The following is a 20,053-nucleotide window of genomic DNA, read 5'->3' on the forward strand; positions in this document are numbered from 1 at the left end:
GATTATATCGAGAAGCCGTCGGGTTCGAGCCGTTCCAACTTTCATAGTTATAACGCGCTCCCTAGTTTTTCTTGGTCGTTAGGATTTTCGCCGTAAAGAGAAATCGAAGCGACGCGTCGCGTCGCCTCGGCTATCGATGCCATGGAAGAAGGCCGAACGCAAAGGCTCGGCTCGTTCCCCGTTAATTTCGGTGGCGTATCGATCGAGACAAGAATATCGATGGAGTAATACTACGGCGGTGGCCAGTTTCGACAAATCCATGTTGAAAAAAAAAGGCAAGAACCAATACGAAATGGAGGTCGATAGCGTGATGACCTCGAAGCGAATCGGCAATTTTACAATGCCGTGGCCTCTCGCACGAAAGATGTATGTGTGTATGTACGTGTGGCGTGGCGCTCTGTAGTATGGTGTACTCGGATGCCACGTTGCCACGTCTTCTTTCACTCACCGTGGACCGGCCGAAACGTTCTCGGCGAATACGATGCTTCCTCGGCTTTTTAAGCCGTACACCAGCAGATATCTTTTAAAAGCAGCGCTGTCCGCGGATGGAGGTCCTCACGCAGTTTTACCTCCCCCTGCCTCAGCCGCCGTCCGTATGTATTTCTGTTTTGTGCCGTGTTTATATCGAATGCGGCGCGCGCGAGCGCACGGCGGCGTCGCGTCGGCCACCGTCCGTGTGTATACCACGGTAGGGAGACGCGGTGGGGGAAGCTGGTTTACTCCGACGCGCAACTGTGGACAGCAACGCGTTTAAAGCCAACGACGGGCGATACGGGCATATCTCTTTAAGAAACCACTCGCTCAAGTCAGTGGTGTAGAGGAGACCGCGGCTAAAAGTTCCGATTTTGATAAAACATAAAAGAATGACTGGAAAATAATGTAGTTATTCTCTTCACTATTGACTAATTTTTTTTTATATTTATGTTTTATGATTTTAAGCTCGCGATTAATGTATTGTAATAGGTTTTTCATAGAAAGTAATTTATTTGTGGCTGGTCGAAGCGGAACTTCTTACCCCTTTATGGGGCAAGTTGTTATCGCATTGGGGTAAGTTGTTTCTAAGATATAAGAGTTGCCTTTTTAATAAATTATTTCATTTTCTAATGAAATAAAAGAGAATTTTATTAACAATGTTTATTTATGAAGGATCGGATCAACAAAAATCTTTAAAATGAAACCGAAACAGTATAATAACTACATTAGGGTCAGCTTTAGAGATGAAGCGTGACGTACATGGTATTAAGGGGGTAGTTTACCCTCAAAATTTTCGAAAATTTGTTTTTAGGATGCTTGCATATTCCGCTAGCTACAACTTTTCTACGTATTTTAAGCGCAACCGCGCCCCAAAATTCTAAAAAATGAAGGAATTACGGTAAAAAATGTACGAGCCTGCACACGAGATCGGATAACGATGTCCAATTTTAAACGCGATTTCCCAGAAATTACGTTTTTCGAAATGGTGGACATAAAATCTCGAAAACCGCTCGAACAGATTTGAATGAAAATTTACAGGGAGTTGCAGGAAACTATTCCCCTCCATGCATTGGCAGCACATTTTCAATATAAATTCTTTAAAAAAAAGATAAAAAATATTTTTCCTACAAAAAAGGAAAAAATCAGAAACATCGATATAAAAATTGTATTAATTTGTTTAACAAAATTTTGCTTCCTGCACAAGATGTATGCTGTCTTACAGATTATAAAAATGCCTTTACTTTGTGTTTTAGGTGAGTCACCTATCCGAAATCGTGTTAACCATCAAACGGTGCATCGCGTATACGCTCTCACATTTATATTCATAATTTTTTTTCCTATAAATATATTTATAATTTTCTTTTTGCGCATTAAAGTCAACGAAATGACGCTTAAAACGTAAAACCATAATTATCTCTATATTCATATATTACTTCAGAATGTGCGTTTGAAGAAGGGGGCCTGATTTGGGGCTGTTTAGGGTAAACTACCCCCTTAAGTACTTTTTAAGTTTACCCTCTATGACATATAAAGAAACGAATTTGTGCCCACTTACTCTCATTATTCATGCTACATATTGTATAATACTATGATAGTGGTTTCCATTTTGTTGTACGCAATACTTTTTCAAGAAGCGAGAGAGAAATTTGAAAAGTTACATGCGTGACATTAAATGAGAAATAGTTGTTACGTGCTGAACGAATAATAGCGGGTAAGGAGTTATCTAGAGATTTTTGGGAGATGGCCGTTGAGAACCACTGGTTTATGTAAGATTACTATTACCCACAATAATTTTGATATCTGACCCATTTTCCCACTGTTACGTATAACGTTCTTTTCACAATCAGTCCGTCATTATATTAAAGCTGTATAGTGTTCAATTTCTTTAACTACAAGTAGATAAAGTACTCTAAAATGAATTAAAGTAATTGATAATGTTAACATACCATTTTTTATCCTCAAATTGCGTACTATGTACTTGGGTACAAGTAAATTGTATTACTTTATTTAATAATAACAAGAATGTACTTACATTATATTTTGAAAGTTTAACACTGCAGTGGTAAACGTAATTTAATTTCAATTGGATATTGCATTTCTCCTTTAACACATTCTTTCTCCAATTAGGGCTGGGACTATTTGTCGAATTTTTCAGTATTCGAGTATTCGAATACTTCAGTAGCTCAATTATTTGGCGAATATAATTCGAATATCCAAGTATTCGAATACTATTCGAATATTGAAGTATTCGAATACTATTCGAATATTGAAGTATTCGAATACTGATGCATTCGAATAGTATAGTGTGAATTATAAATCAAGTTCTTTAGGTTCATTTGTCAGGGTGAAATCTTGTAAGCTAATTTTGACCCACTTCATACTATTCGAATAATAACATTCGAATGTATCAGTATTCGAATAATAACATTCGAATACATCAGAATTCGAATAGTATTCGAATACATCAGAATTCGAATAGTATTCGAATACATCAGAATTCGAATAGTATTCGAATAGTATTCGAATAATAACATTCGAATACATCAGAATTCGAATAGTATTCGAATAATAACATTCGAATACATCAGAATTCGAATAGTATTCGAATAATAACATTCGAATACATCAGAATTCGAATAGTATTCGAATAATAACATTCGAATACATCAGAATTCGAATAGTATTCGAATAATAACATTCGAATACATCGGAATTCGAATAATAACATTCGAATACATCGGAATTCGAATAATAACATCCGAATACATCAGAATTCGAATAGTATTCGAATAATAACATTCGAATACATCAGAATTCAAATAGTATTCGAATAATAACATTCGAATACATCGGAATTCGAATAATAACATCCGAATACATCAGAATTCGAATAGTATTCGAATAATAACATTCGAATACTCAAATATTCGAAGTTTATACGTAGCATTCGAATACTTGTAAAATATCGAATATTAAATTATTTGAATAGTCCCAGCCCTATCTCCAATACCTTGAGCAATAATTGTGAATACACACTTAAACCGTACACTTAATCGCTACCCCTTTTTCTTTTCTTTTATTGAACAAATAGACAAGTATTTAAAGCTGTTCAAGGAATAAAGTGTGAAAAACATTTATATCCTCCGTTTTCATAAAGATAACTACTCTTTAAAAAAAGATCATTTACATTGCCATGGTAATGAAACTTATCACGAAATGTCCATACGAAGGAGAAATGCTATTAATCATCCTGGCCCTCTAGATGAAAAAGGGAGATCTACGACAGATAATACGAAATCGTGGAGACCTTCGGCCTAGACCGAACGGAAAGAAAAGAAATTCTGGAGCTGCGTTGGCAGGTATACGCTTCAGAACCCGAAACCAGGTAGGTTTGCAGGTAAAACCTGTCCGCTTGGTTGGCTTTTTCTCTTTTGCGAGTAGGGCAGGTGGTTACAGCACTCAACTTTCAAATGCGGAAGGATGGAAAAAATACGTGACGAAACGCGATGGAAAATTGCGCGAGGAAACGATGGCGTCCTGCTTCCGAGGGGACGCCATTTTTCGCCGACTCGAGTCCCTTCCTCGTAAATCTTACCGCGCGGCGTTATTCTTCGAGGATGAAGAAGTTGCACGCTTCAACGATGATATCGTAAAGTTTCCAGCACGGGGAAACATTTACGATTTCTTTGTGCATTTTCGAAACACCCGCCCAGGAACCGTATTGTTACACCCGCCGCCGAACATGAGTCACAGTTTCGTCGATCTAAGATTCTCTTTGGAAAGTGTTCATTCCATATTCGACAGCCAGAGAGTTTCTTACCGCGTCGAATTTAGTTTGATTAACATAGAACATCACCCAACTGTTACGCGCCGATTTTTGCGAAACACGGCATACAAGCAGAGTACCCAAAAATATTAGAGATATTTTTTTAGTTCAGGGAGTGAAATTTATCTTTAAAGTTAGACCTGCAATAAAGGTGTTAGACAGGCACCATTTGAGGGGTAATTAAACATTGGTTAAACCCAGTATGTATAGTGTATTGTTTTATAAATTCATTCTTCAAACTCCAGTTTCGAGTTATTTGACTGAATAGTTTTCCAACCCCCAATTTTGAAAATTAATTTCATCTGCTAAACACGAATTTCCGCCGTTAAAAAAAAAGATGTATCTAATATTTTTATTTTTTTTCAATCTAATGTTTTCCATTCTAATGTTTTTATTCGAAGAATTATTAATATTTGTGTGCCAAGTCTCATCAAAACCGGCGTGCAACAGTTGGGTGATGTTCCTTGTAAGAACCTCCGTTCATTTCAAGTTAAATGTTCATTCTTTTTATCCTTATGAAGTATACTTTATGTTTATGTAATTTGTGTAATTTTAGGTGGTTGTTGAAGGCAGTCATTTGAGTTTGAATCTTCCTAATATTTTATGCGCCACATGTTTTGTAGCAAACTCATGCTCGTTGTATATTTTTCTTCAATTTCTCAACTGTTAATTTGCAACTTTTACAACATACACAACTGTATCTTGTAAGTGGAATAGAGATTTTTCAACGGTGCAGTTTTACCGGCGACGAATTTGGTATAATTCGAAATCGTGACATTAAATTTAATAAAATAAAATAAAATTTTTAGTGGTGTCCTAAAATTTAGAGGAATCGCATCTGGGATCAAGACATCGATTTTGCTCAGACTATTATATACGGTGTTTCGTAATAGATGATACAACCGAAGAAATAGTGATTCAGTATATAAAGAATAATGCAGAAAAAAAATTGGTCACAAGACTTGTGTAGCACGCGTGCATCTGATTAAATGTCAACAGAACTTTTAAGAAAATATGATACAAATGTGGATTTATTCATTTTCATTTGTGGAGCAACCAGGAATATTTTAGCTTTACAATAGTATAAATGTATTAAATGTGCGAAGTATATCAGAGCGATAATTATTTCTTCACATTTTTTAAATGTGCTTTTGAAAACCAGTATTAATATAATTTCGCGCATGATCACAGAATATATTTTACAGTAACCAACGCATACGATTCCATTTCAATGTGCCCTCGACTTTTCGTCAACAAAAAAGTAATTTCAATGTTTTAACTTTTTTTAGCAAATCATTGAAATTCGCCAAAAAAATTGTGACGTCCGCTGTGATGAACGTCCGGTGTATGCGTACGTGTGGAGTAAGACCTCGAGTACACTGAACTCTATTATACCTACTTATCATTCTAGACACAGCTGCAAAAGAAAGTGATGATTGGCGTTTCACGACAATGAAACAAGTATCCCTTTTGTTGAATCGGTTTGTACATTTACATTGTACATGTCGATTTCCAAGCGAAAAGTCCTCTATTTCTGACATGTAGTTAATGTAAATATTGCCTCTCGTGTTTTCTCTACGCAGCAACTGATTTCAATGCTTTGAAACGAGTAGCCTATGTATCGCCTGATATTTCACGTAGTTTCTGATATTTCGTTAGTAGTATTAAAAGCAAATATCTGTGTATCAATAAAACGGTGTAAAGAATATCTTACACGGAACTCCACTATTTTACAATTACACCACATCCAATTTTTAAATTCACTTAAAAATGATCGATTATTAAATCGAGACCTAACCTCCAAATTAGTGCAAGCGCCAAGAAGTAAATTTTACAGGAAAAGGTATTTTCGTCGTCATGCTGCAATACCAACAGCGTACGGCAAGTTTGTTCTCTCCGTTTCTCAGTAACAGTTCATTTTTGCGTGATAAAATTTTGCCAGCTGATGCGTGGTACAAAAAGGCGTCATTTTGCATGAAAACACACAAATCAGAAAAATGTCATGCCATTACACTAATTTAGTGGTTAGGGCTCGAAATGTTTGGACGAGCTTCTGCTGATTAAGCGAATTGTGTGCAGATATACTACGCGAATAATTTGGCGAACAGTTTGTCGAATGCCGAATGTGTGGTTCCGCCTTAATAAACAACTGCCGGTACGAATGTGCGTTTAGGAGTTTGTACAACAGCTTCAGATGTATTTGTCAGAGGGCAGCACAATGCAAAGAGTTAAAAGGCAAAAATGAACGAAAGCAGCGCTGTAAGCAAAACCGGTCGACGTGTTCTTGACACGAGACTTGCAGCAAAAAATATTCTTATTTTCAGAAATCCCCACTACAGAAATTATTTCGATGTTACATAATCTACCATGGATAAAAATTATGAGCTTACCAGTTCATGCTTACGCGTAGAACGCCTCGTCAGATTCAAACTGCAACTGTCGTATCCAACCTATAACCGACAGGGTGCAGGTTCAAGGTTTCAGTTTTCACAAGAACATCACTTGTCGCTTAGTAATAATTGCACACTCACTTTCACGATACTGTCACCTCGCAAGTTTCTCCTTCGTAAACAAGGACAATGACTTGTCAGACACTTTTCTGGCAACATATTCAGCAGGAAAATTGTCAGCCCCGAAACGGTCGCATGGCATGGCGACCGCGGTTACAACTCGACATATACGGTGGTTTAAACGATACGTCACATCCTTGAGCTTCGGTGCCATTGGCTGGTTACAAAAGAATCGACCAATCAATTTTATGATTTTCTTACTGCGCGGGAAAGTAAAGTAAGCTCTGCTATAAACATCGAAGATATATTTAAATAATTTATAGATTGCTTTTGGTAAAAAACTAAGAAAACATGACAAATTGGAATTTTCAAAGCTTAACATATGAAAAATGTACTTTAAATGTGTACTAAATTTAATAATGGCCACACATACGTGGCTGCATGCAGCGGCCATTGTATTATTCCCTCCATCGGATTCAAATGATATATTCTCACCTTAATTATAATAACAATGAAATGTGGTAAAACAAGCTCGGAATTTCAATTTTATGTCGATCAAGTAACATACAAATTTAATTTAATAATATTTCTCTATGCAGTGATTTATACAAATAAATTAATAATTGGTTTAATAATAAATTGAAACCTCTGTTTACAAAACTTATATTAAAATTTGCGTAGTATAATAATAATATTAACACTTGTCTTAATATAAATGATTTGCAAAAAGACAAAATTGCTGTCGTTATTTATGTATACCAAATATTCCAGAAATACATATTTTAGAATGTTAAAACTCAACAATATACTGCAGTTACAATATCTTTAGAAGTCTTGTAGGTGTTTAATATCGATACAGTGATTTATGAATCGCATTCTTCACAAAGTAGTTAAATATTGGCTTGCGTTATTAGGAAATGAATGTTTCAATTCCAGTATCATTCAGCTCTTCCTAATTTTTAACATTTTTACTGTAAGGTGGCGTACTTATAACATTTTTTTTTAATAGTAAACACGTATAACATTTCCAGTATATAACATAAAAAAATAAAATTTAATCACCGTTCTTCATACTCTTCATAGAACTGAGCGAAGCTATGAACCATATTGTCAACTGAATAGTAAAAGAAAAATGAATTTTACGAAAACTCGCAGAGGGAAGGGGGAATTAATATGAACGCTTGACGCTGCGGTGGCAGCACTTGAAACACGCGTGCATCAACTAAGCACGTAGTATACAGAATTTGAAAGTTTCGATGCAGATATTTTTTTTTCAATTTACGAAACATTGACAAATGAGACGAAAATCAAAACGCTATCCCCGTTATCTAAAGTACCGGGTAATTAAAGACTGACAGATGATCGTTAAACGTGCAAACGAACGATGAATTATTTAAACAATTCAATAGGTAGTGGAGTGACTGGTGATTCTGGCCTCCAATTGAACAATGTTGAAGTGTTGTATACTAAAGTGCAAAGAGTTTACATTAAGCCGCAAAGTAAAGAAGAACGTCAGCGCGAGCTTCGAGTCAACGTGGAAATTCATGCCGGTATTAGCCCTGTTTGTCGGAAGGTAACATCGTGTGCAATGATCGTATTAACCTATATTTTCTTCACGAGATTTACACATCACAATTATTCTTTGCCAACTATCATTTTTAGTGTACATGTACTATCTACTTATTACTGCTTTCCTTATCGCATATTTCGAAATGAATGTTCGGAAATGTTCAGAGAAATGTCTGAGCGGTTTAATAACACAGCGTATATTTATGTTACAGAGTTTGTGCGTCATGTTAGCAGACGATGCTGATCCTTGCTTTCTTTACTCGCTATTTATCACAGAAGACGATTTTAAAATTCTAAAGTCTCAGCAAGGGCTCTTGGTAGATTTTGACAATTTTGCGACGCAATTAATATGTCTGTTGGAGCAATGCCAAATGCCGACGGCAAACCTAACAAGAACACCCCCAAAATTTTTACTACTACTAGCAGAAGAGAGTGGCGAATGGATATTCAAACTGGTCGAAACAAATAACTTTAAACACTTGTGTCATTTAAGCCTGAATATATCGCCGGCGAGTGATTCCGATCTGAGGACCCACATGGCTTTGAAGATTAAGCAATTGAAGGAGAGTATTTTGCAACAGAATAGAGGCGGAGTTGCGCTTGAAACAAGACTGAACGATTTGTCGAACAAATTGGAAACGAAAACGAAAGAGCTGGAACACGTGGAGCAGAAATACATGACGGAGAAGAATCAAATGCAATTGTCTTCGTCGGAGCAAATAAGCCTTGAGAAAGACAGGTAAGGGCTGTACTCAGGGCTGTTCCTGGGTTTTGGCCGCCCAGGTGCGAAAACAATATTGCCGCCCTTATAAATTTAATATTTTTTAATTAAGAATTCGATATGCAGTGTTTACTTTTATATCTATACAGTGACGGATGAAAGCAAGTTTATAACTTTTAAAATCGCATAACTTTTTTAAAATTGGTCCAAACGACATGAGTGTTTTTTGAGAAGCTAGAAGGATTAGTTTGCTAAGTGACGTTTTCGTCGTTTTGAAAAGAAAACACAATTGGTTGGAATAGCAACAAAAACAGTAAAGGTTGTTTTTTAAACTTTTTTTTTTGAGCCTGTAATGAAAATTCAAAAAACCCGTTTCTGGATTGATGTAAGTTGTATACATGCCTAAAATTTCATTAAAATCGGTTAACGTTGCTGTTTCATTTCCAATCAAACCACTGGCTTGATCAGACCGGACCGCCGTAGCGAAAAGGGTACACTCGTGGCGCGGAGTCCCGTTCGCTAGCGGCGCTCCCGCAGACTGGGGTGCCGTTGCGAAAGGGTTACAAGAATTTCTACCTACTTTCAAACCTCTCAGGCTTGTGCGAACTTCGCACTACTCATGTTTTCCTCGTATCTAGTGTGCTTATATAAATTTTTGGAGGGTGTATTTTTGTGCAATGTTTAGTGCTTATGTATCCGGTTCTTCCGGGCGACCCGAAACGATTCGGACTACCCGGATTTTTCGGGCCGCCCGGATTTTACGGGTACCCGGCCCAGCCCGGTCGGTCGAGCCGAGTCAGGCTCCACTCGCTTTATTCGAGTACCCGACAGCTTTACGATGTATGCTTACTAAATATTTGCTACAGGTTTGCTAAAGCTCGCTTGGAATGGCAGTGCCAAAGCGAGAAAGAAAGAGTGGAAGTGGAACGTAGACATACGGATACTATAAAACAGCTACACACCGATCTTGCGGAATTGCGTACACAAAACTTAACGTACAAGGATAAAGTGTCCCTTCTCGAAGCAACGAACGTGGAACAAGTAAAGCAGCTGCAGAATCTTGAAAAAGACCTTAACGTAGCTCAGAGAGATTTGAATTCATTGAAGAAGCAAAATTCTAAACTGGATACAGATTACCATGACAAAGATAAATCAGTGAATAGTTTGAGGACAAAAGTTGCTGTACTCGAACAGGAATTAAAAGATAAAGGTATACTGATTACTAAACACACAGAAATGTTGAAAACAGTAAAAGAGCAGAAACAACAGCTGGAAGATCTATTGGCTGAAAAAGAAGGTCAATTACAGCGTAAACAGAATTCTTTACGAAACTTGAGCGATGAGTTGGTTAAAGCTAATGAAATATTGACAAAACTACAGAACGAACTTGCTTCGACTAAATCTAAATTAAAATTAAGAACTAGTATAGCACTCGAGCAAGAAAGGCTACTAGACACTAAACAAAAAGAAGTTGGTCAATTAGAAAATAAAATGGAATGTTTAATTAAAGAAGCCAAAGATGTGAAAACAGAGGTTGAAAATTTGAGAGAACAGCTGAAGATTCAACAAACACAATTGGAGGAAAAAGAGAAGACAATAAAAAATAATGACAACGGTAAATTTGTTTATATTTATCATTACGAACTTTCTTATTTATCAGTGACTGACAGAAAAGTAATGAATTTTTATTGCATAATATCAAATACCTTATTGCTCTGAAAGAATTATTAAAATTATTAAAAAAAATCTCCTCGCTTGTTTCGATTTCTATTTGTAACTTCCTCTTGCAAGAAAAGATGTTGGAAGTTCGTCTTATATAACTAAAATTAATTTATCTGCTTACAGTAATTAGTTGGTTAAATCGGCGGTTAGCGGACAATCAGTCTCCGTTACAAAGTGCTACTGTAGCAGCACCAATTACTGTGCCTTCCTCAATTCAATTGACATTGCCAAGAACAAATAAATTAATTACGAATAAATTTGAAACACGTACACCTGCGCCCAGTATGATGCAGACTAATCCATTGTCTGGAATGCCAATGAGGAATCCAATTGTGCAGAATCCAAATATCAATCAAACTACACGCATGACAGCACGGTCAATGGGCGTTGGTATCACAGATAGTACAATGGGCATATCAACGTTTAATAAAAGCGGTCAAATATCGAGTACTAGTACACCCATGGAACGTATTAATTCTTTAAATAAGTTACCTGGCAACGTGGCAGGTGCATCCTCGATGCCGACTGTCGCGGAAAATAACCCATCTCTACCATCAAATGGTATAAAAGCAAAAGGTACAAGCATTACGCTGCAGGGTGGATTGAGAAGGGCAGGCTTGTCCGATAAGCCAATTTTACCATCCGCATATTTTCCTAAAACTTTACATTAATGGAACGCGTGAGAGAGATTGCCAGGATAAATATATATACAGATGCTGCGCGCGTGGCATTGCCATAGAGAAGATATTACGAAGTGGCGCAGCATATTTGCGGTAAAAACTGGCAATATTTTGAGCCTGATGTTACAAGACAGTACAAAGTAGTTACTCAAATAAGTATTATCGAACGAAGTTCTAGATTTCAAGTTTAAAAATACTGTTCGAATAAGTTTACACGTATTGTGAGAAAGTAATACATACACTTATTTTCTTACGTTTTAATAAGAATGTTACGAAAGTGTCCGAAAGTATTTCTTTCGCTACATCTATATCCGAGTGTATTAATTGTAATATTATGGAGAAGCACATTATCGTTTTTTATAAATAATAACTATCGTTTTTAGTGATCAATTTGTAGTTAATTATCTATTTTCCACAGACAATAACAGTTTATAATAGTCTGTATTTCGGCATATAATATGTACCTGTGTCTATAGTATTGACCCATAAAAGAATTATTTAATTTATACATTAATTGCACGCACTTGACATTTTTTGACAGTATTGTACGAGTTTAAAAGTCACTTCTTGCGTTACACTTTAAACTTGTCAACATGCGTATATCTCATTACTGTACTACGTATTTTAAACTTTGAACCAGCAAAATGCCATAAAACGATCTAATTAGCAGTTCAATTTGCTCGCAATCCATCATGACATACAGTCGTTATTTTATTATTGGAAGTTACCTGGAAAGACTTTAATTATACAGATTTTGAGGATTATGTAACTATTATGTTTGTTATGAATCTATTAAAAATATCAAGCATCGAAGCAGGGCCGTTCCTGGCGGGGCTGCAGAATGTGCCCCCGCACCTGGGTGGCCAAACTATAGGGCGGCCGCAAGCCGTTTATTATATGTAAAGTTTCCACTAATAAGAATAATAATCGAAACTCTTTTGCATGATAACTGTTTAAAATTGTGTATATATAGATATAAAAGTAAACACTGCATATGAAATTCTTAATTAAAAAAATATTAAATTAATAAGGGCGGCAATATTGTTTTTGCACCTGGGCGGCCAAAACCCAGGAACGGCCCTGCATCGAAGTTTGGCTTAAGAAACGAAAGTATGAAATAATTAAAAGTAACAGAATCAATGTGCCTTATAATATGTGTTAGACTAGAAAAGTTCATATCATTTCACTACAAATCTATGTTTAGTAAAATTCGCATAATATTGTCTTAGTATTAATAAAAAATTTTGCAAATTGATAATACATATTGTGTACATATACATACATTCTAAATACAAGATATTTTTCAATTTCATTTGCCAGATATAACGTGATATTTTATACTCTCTATATTGGAATTTAGAATTATTTCTTAAGGGGTCATTCTGGTAATCACGCCGCAAAAATCGGCAACATTCAGGTTTGTTTTCTCAATGAATACAATGAATAACAATGTCAAACTTTTTTTCATTTATTAAGACGCGATTTTGAACTCCAGATAACAATGAAAAAACACAATTAAAAGTGTATGTAAAAAATTGTTGCGTATACATTACAAGTAGCTTAATAAATGAAAAAATGTTTGACATTGTTATTAACATTGTATTCACTGAGTAAAAAAGCCTGAATGTTATCGAATTTTGCGGCGTGATTACCAGAATGATCCCTTAATAAAATCAGAATGATAATACAAATGAACTTAATGACAAGCTTTCAAAATTATACGATTTGAAGAAATGTAAATATGTTAAGAGCATGTAAAATTGATGAATCGGAGCCATGCTGTGTTCAAGAATCGATTAATATTTTTTGTTATTTTATAATTTACTCGTATGAAATGTTTGTACAAATTTTTATTACACAACATATTTTTAGATGTATGATGAATTATTTCTAGTCTACAAGGTACTTGATGTGTCTCATTTGTCTCAGTAAGTCGACGACGCGATAATTTTATTAAAAACAAAATCTAAAGTTTGCATAGACTGGCTACAAATGCAGTGATAAATATGGCAGGAATATATCGTGTTAAATGATATGGTAAATATTTAACTGGTAAAACTACTCTTTCAACAAAATTTAATTAACAGGTGTTTCAGTATCTCGAAGCTTGAAACACAATGATAGCCAGTATATTCAAATTGGAAATTTTATTTACATTGTAATAAATTAAAGTCAACAGCTTAACAGCATGCACATGTATCTGTTGGTTACAAAACATGATTTCTCTTAATTGCGTACATATAACAACAGTATTAAGTATATAATAAATATAATAAGTATAAAATAATTTTATAAATTGGTATATTTTACAACCTTTTGTACATACAATTTTAATAAAATTTATATTACATAAATACCTTTAAGACTTATCCTTTAAAATATTTATCCCTCACACAATTAAAAGCTTTTTGGAAGCTAGAATGTAATAAAAAGTTGAATTCATTGTTTACCATAAATAAGCAGCAAAATAATTATGTGGAATAACAAATATTTCTAAATAGATGGCGAGAAAGGTACAGTAAATTCAAACTAGTGAAATGTTGAGATGTGGCTATATTTATAAGGAAATAGAACTGTAAGGCTGTAAGAGGCAAAACATAAGATAAAACAGTTTGGTAAAAATCTGCGAGTGACTAATTTAAATTGAGCGTGATCCATTACAGCTGTTACGTGCCGGCTACTTTTCACGCGATATTTTCTAAAAATATTGACAATTGTAAAATCGAATACAAACGCGATAATTGATTCGACCACTTAGTGGGTTACGGGATTTTCCCTCGATTAATTATTGCCGATCAATTATTGTCCTTCGTCTGTCGCCAACGTGTAATTGTAACCTCCGAAACAAAACCAACTATTGTTAAAGTTCTTTTATATTATTTATCGCTGTCAAACCCATGTAAATTCCCCATTTATGTTCCACCTTTAATTTCCCGTTCGCTTATTTTGTAATACATGGTAACATTCACTTTAAATCTGTCTCATTTGTTTCGAACCAGTCTCTCCAAAAATACCACATCCTGATTAAGTAATCTGTATTGGTTGTAGGCAAAAGCCGTACCCCAAAACAATCCTGATTTTTCGCGTAATACGTGCAAATTGCTAAAATCTTTAATTCGTTAAGCGTTGCGTGAGGAAAATTAGACTCAACCGCTGGGTCGCTTAAAATTAAACGCCCTCACGTAACACAGCTGAGGAGAAATAGTTTTGTGAAATGAACAGATCACTTGTGTGAGGCATATCTCTCCCGTCAACTATATATTTAAATGTTATCATTGAATGCTGTAATATCATAGACACGAAATACTTATTACTAAATTGTAGAAAAATAAATTTTTATTAAAAAAGCGTTAGTTAAAATATTTAACTTAAAAGAAAAGCAGAATACTGTAAATGGTTTGAAAAAATAAAAATATATAATTTATCGGAAATTGCATTTATTGGTTTGCGTTATCTGAAAGTGTTGCTGCATCATCCACTGATAATTCTGTGTATCCCATATCTAATAGTGGAAGGTCCATTCGTTTGCGTCTGCGTTCACATTTCGGACATGGTTTATTAGCATTCAAACATTTAGCATGAAACACTGCGTTACATGCCCCGCACTAAAATCATTTAACACTAAGTAATTGCGCTAGATTTTTATATAAACATTATAATAAGCAACATCAACTTACTCTATATGTAGATTCCATATCAAAGGGATAGATAACTTTCGGATTATTGCAAATTTCACATATGAAACCCTTCTGACTACAAAGCCAACAATTTATTACATGATTTCTTGCGAACTCTACTACTTTCTGTAGTTGTTGCGCAAGCGTTCCATTAGGTATGTCAAGAAGGTCAGAGACAGAATATTGATGAACGTGTTCATATAAATAGTCTCTAGGGGTAACCTTCTTTTGTAAAGATTCAATTATAGGCTCGCGACAGGTAAATAAATAAGCTCTTAGTAAATTTAACTGAATTCTTAATGATTGTAATTGAGCCATAGTATCTACAGCCATATAAATCCGTGGGTTCAAGGTTTTAAGATCCAATAGTATTGGACAGTCTTGCAAATACACTGCAGCTTTTTTGCAAACAGGATAACATTTTAAATCCCAATTATGAATCACTCGTGATGGGATAATATACTCATTTGGCGACATACACTTTGAACAGTAATAATTGCCCGAGTAAAAGCAAACGTGTGCTTTTGAAAAACTCATACCAATTGCGTGACCGCATTCAAAGCAGCTATAATTCTGTACATCTAGACCTTTCTCTCTCTGAATCCTCCCCAGTTGTTCATCAAAGTTTATTACAACCTACAAATAAATTATAACATTTCACGTAACATCGCTATTAAAATTATTACTTTCTTACAAGGGAACACCGGGAACCCGGACTCACCGATTGAAACGCAACTTTGTAGGTTTTTAGAGTGATTCAAAACAAGAACAAAGGTGTGTTTCATTTGGGCCCTATCGCTCTTTAAGGGGGTGAAACCTAACCTCAAAGTCAAATTGCCACTTCCACTTTTTCGCGTATAACTCTCAAAGTACAGCAGACAGAAAAAAATGTTTCAAACAAAAGTTTAATGGTGCAATAAGCGCTGCAAACTTCCGTTAGCAAAATTTTGAAAAGAGTTAAAAAAAACATATAACTGACGAAAAAAACGCTTTTCAAAATTTTGTTAACGGAAGTTTATAGCGTTTATTGCACCATTAAACTATTGTTTGAAACATTTTTTTCTTTCTGTTGTACTTTGAGAGTTATACGAGAAAAAGTGGAAATGCCAATTTGACTTTGAGGTTAGATCACCCCCTTAAAGGGCGATAGGGCCAGGGTTGCCAGATCTTCGGCATTCAGCCAGAGTCTCAGGTTTTGAACCGTTGTCTCCGGCCTCAGGCAGGCACAATAAAAAACCTTCGGCAGAATAGAGAATATTAGCGAATTCAACAGGCACGCACTTGCACTGGTGTAGCATGCCATAAAAAATAAAAAATAAAAATGATTAAACTCTGTAACAAATTCTAATGAATATTCATAATACTTGTATTATTATTATTATTATTCTTTATAAGAAGGCGTTACTATAATGAATTTTAGATATCTGTTTTCTTATTGGTCCCTTTTTTCTCTCACTCCTACCCCCCACCATCCCCACCCTCGCCCGAGTGCAATCCTCAACGAAATTGAAATCTCCAGCAAAATATCAGGCCTGATCTGGCAACCCTGGATAGGGCCCAAATGAAACACACCGTTGTTCTTGTTTTGAGTCACTCTAAGAACCCATAAAGTTGCGTTCCAATCGGTGAGTCCGGGTTCGCGGTGTTCCCTAGTTAGATGAAATTACATATTTCAGATTTAATTAAAATAACGTGACCAGACGTCCCGCATTTGAGCCCTTTCTCCCGCAAAGTGTGCCGGATTGGACATGTAAGCTTTTACATTTTCACAGTGGCATAAAGTTACTGTTTCCTCTACTTTTTTTCTTGTGAAAAATAAATATTTTTAATTTCGTTTCAATGTACCACATTATAATCACAAGCATGTATTTCTAAATATATTGTAAATGCTTTAATAAACTGCCGAAAAGATCTCCTCACGTATCTGTTGACCCTTTCTTATTTTGCTTGCTTGTCCCGCATTGGAACAGAAAATATCTGGTCACTGTAAATTAAAACAATCATTTGAGCACAATAAAAATTATACCTTGTTCTCTGGTTGAACTTTGCTTTCATTGCTTGTCGTTTCCTTTTTGGGGTACTTTTTCAGAAACTCCTGGAGGTCCGATGCTGATGCACTTCCAGCAGTATGATAGCTTTGAATAATCGAATCGTACGTAGGTCCCTCGCCTGGTGTACGAGGTGCGTCTGTCGCAGAATCAGGAGATATTACAGACGAAGTTAAAGAAGACTCACAATCCTCAAAGGAAGTGGACCATCCCAATCTTCTGATTAATGAATTCCCTACCGCAGTTGCAGCATTGTCGTGCGAAGCGTCATGATTTTGTACGATATTTTCAATTATCGAATCTTCTATATCTGATATTGCATTAATTGCCACGTTCTGCTTCGGATTACCAGTGCTTGAGATCTGGTTTCCTGCTCTCTCTCCCTCTTGCAAATCATGTTCCTCCTCCTCTATCGAAGACTGAGTATTTCTAGAATCGTTGATCAATTCCGCATCGATATTGCTTGGTCTAGTATTAGCTAATATAATTTTCAAAGCTTCGTCTTCCTTAATGCCAGCCACGTTATTAAGGGCGGTCTGCGACGAGTTGAACGAACCTAAACTACCAATAGAGCTAGCCGTTTCAACTTCATCGAAATTCTCACCGTCGGTCAATTCCGTGGTTATTGTTTTCGCGATATCTACCGCGCTAAATACAGGGCACGATTTCATTGGTGGCGACCATATACCTGCTAACAATAGAGGGGTGTTCGACCAGAAATTTAACAAGCTACTATTACACGCGAGTTCGAAGTGAACGTAATCTAAGTTCTCGATCAACCTCTGTGCAACTTCCACCAGATCGGTGTCCCTAATGAACGCAGAAGGACTGTAGTACGGCTTTAAAGCTGAATTGTCTCTTCTTATAGAACAAAAGTAGTTAGCTAGAAGACCTTCGTTTAACGCTAATCTTATCCAAGCTCTGGAATATCCAACTTCCGTAGTTAATTGGCTGAAGGCCTGTATTTGGTCTATAATTTGCCGATGAGAGAATATTAGCAACGGGCCCCAGAAGCTTGGTTGTGGCATAGCATCAAAATCCGGACCACTTAGAACCTCCGTTACTCGATTCAAAAGACTGTCCTTTAAGCCGTGTAAGAAAATGGCTTCCAAAACGGAGCAAAGGGTCATGCTTTCGTCGCAAATGCCGACTGTTCCGTCTTCGCCCACACCTGGCGCCCCTTGCATCTCCATTACGCAGGTATTTAGCTGCTTCTGCAACGACTCTTTGATTAATACATTCCTCTTCCTCGTCATGGAGTTGACCGTCTTCAGAAACGAATTCATTTTCACAGATTTGGTGTACCACAGCGGACGTAGTTATATCGTTACAGCCACTTCTTTCGAGCATCTTTGAAATCCTAATGGGGATGAATTACCTAAACTTCGCAAGGTAACTCGGTGAAATCGTTTTAAATCGGACCAATTCGACGTAGCTGATGTTACGTAAATTACGTTCGCACGATTCGAACATTAGGCTGATACTGACAACGAAACAAGGAAGTGCTGCGAGAAGGAATACAAATCACAATGCGATAAGAAAGGCACGCGAACTTCGAACCAGTTGTAATGCATGTCAGCGTTATCTCTGTTCCTTGGTGAATGTACGGGAAATAGGTTACATCACATAAAAAGACAACACTAAAATCACTCGATTGTTTATCTTAATCTTTCACATTCTCGGTGCCTGTTACCAACTAATTTCGGGAATGTCAGCTCCGTTATCCATCCCACGAAAACGATGATTACGTGCTTTTCAACATTCAAAACATTCGTTCGCTATCTACGTCGTTACAATAATCAACACCATCTCTGTCACTTCGTTGACTTTTCTTCAACCTTTTAGTACACATACTAAGAGATAGATCGCGTTGCGATATACGTATCGATGTAATATTCATCGGCAGCTGGTGCATTTGACCTTCTTAATGATGCTCGCCACTTGAAACACTGTTATAACTTCTCGTCACATCAATTACTTCCAATGATGTTAGAACCATCGATCGTTGCAGTACTGTAGTAATTATATTCTTTGATAAATATGTTGCATTGCTGTATACAAAGTGTTGGTTAGTTTCCCATACAAACTTTCTTCGTGCGTTTTGCGATAAAAAATAAGACGAAAATGTCATGTAAACGTAGGCCCGAAAATGTTTTATTAAACAGTTATACCAAAATCTGTATCTATCTATGTTTTGCAGTTTCAAGTGTCGCCCGTCTCTATTGATACGAACCTGACATCGATGTAATGTTGAATCCATTGCACAGAGCAAATGTCATCGTGATTTTGTGCAATTTCAACAATTAGGCTTGTATCAATAAAGGCTGACACTTCGAAATGTCAACATACGTATATATTCTGCTCATCCGATTCTCGCCTCTAATCAAGGTTGCCTGATCAGGCCTGATCTTTTGCCGGAGATTTTAATTTCATTGAGGATTGCAAGCGGCCGGGGGGGGGGAGGACCAATAAGAAAGCAGGCATCTAAAATTCATTATAATGGGCAAATTCCACTTATGCCCAAATCGCCTGTGCTTTTCATTAAGCTAGATTTCCCTGAAGGCAACGTCAAGAATTTCAAAGTCGGTTTTCTCGAAAATGAAGCGCGATATGAAAAGAAGTTACTCTTTCTTTTCGACTTATAACAAGTAAATAAGTCGGGAAAAAGGTATAACATTTTTTGATATTGCGCGCTTCATTTTCGAGAAAATTGACTTTGAAATTCTTGACGATGTGTCCAGTCGCGTATAAGGAAATCTACCCTAATGAAAATCTCGGGCGATTTGGGCGTACGTGGAATTCGCCCAATGACTTCTTATAAGGGAG

At 36.2% G+C, this 20,053-nt stretch overlaps 2 protein-coding genes and 1 long non-coding RNA gene across 3 annotated transcripts in view; 1 reads left to right on the top strand and 2 right to left on the bottom strand.

The window, feature by feature from the left end:
- The window catches only part of LOC143368598 (uncharacterized), a 48,315-nt gene extending 41,288 nt beyond the window's left edge, over positions 1-7,027 (bottom strand). The window contains exons 1-2 of the long non-coding RNA XR_013085261.1: positions 6,832-7,027; positions 6,691-6,750 (exon numbers count right to left, since the gene is read on the bottom strand). This is a non-coding gene — a long non-coding RNA (uncharacterized LOC143368598). The remainder of the gene's footprint in view (positions 1-6,690; positions 6,751-6,831) is intronic.
- A 985-nt stretch (positions 7,028-8,012) lies between these two features.
- Sas-6 (Spindle assembly abnormal 6) lies at positions 8,013-13,856 on the top strand. Its single transcript, XM_076811124.1, has 4 exons — positions 8,013-8,383; positions 8,592-9,118; positions 9,967-10,715; positions 10,946-13,856. The coding sequence occupies exons 1-4, from the start codon at positions 8,195-8,197 to the stop codon at positions 11,491-11,493; spliced, it is 2,013 nt and encodes a 670-aa protein (XP_076667239.1). The 5' UTR covers positions 8,013-8,194; the 3' UTR covers positions 11,494-13,856.
- A 1,063-nt stretch (positions 13,857-14,919) lies between these two features.
- Positions 14,920-19,184, bottom strand: Plekhm1 (Pleckstrin homology and RUN domain containing M1). Its single transcript, XM_076811056.1, has 3 exons — positions 17,206-19,184; positions 15,180-15,815; positions 14,920-15,107 (listed from the first exon to the last, which is right to left on the bottom strand). The coding sequence occupies exons 1-3, from the start codon at positions 18,511-18,513 to the stop codon at positions 14,940-14,942; spliced, it is 2,112 nt and encodes a 703-aa protein (XP_076667171.1). The 5' UTR covers positions 18,514-19,184; the 3' UTR covers positions 14,920-14,939.
- Positions 19,185-20,053: the final 869 nt, after the last annotated feature.

Source organism: Andrena cerasifolii, chromosome 1, assembly GCF_050908995.1.
Source record: "Andrena cerasifolii isolate SP2316 chromosome 1, iyAndCera1_principal, whole genome shotgun sequence".
In the NCBI taxonomy this organism is placed as follows: Eukaryota; Metazoa; Arthropoda; class Insecta; order Hymenoptera; family Andrenidae; genus Andrena; species Andrena cerasifolii.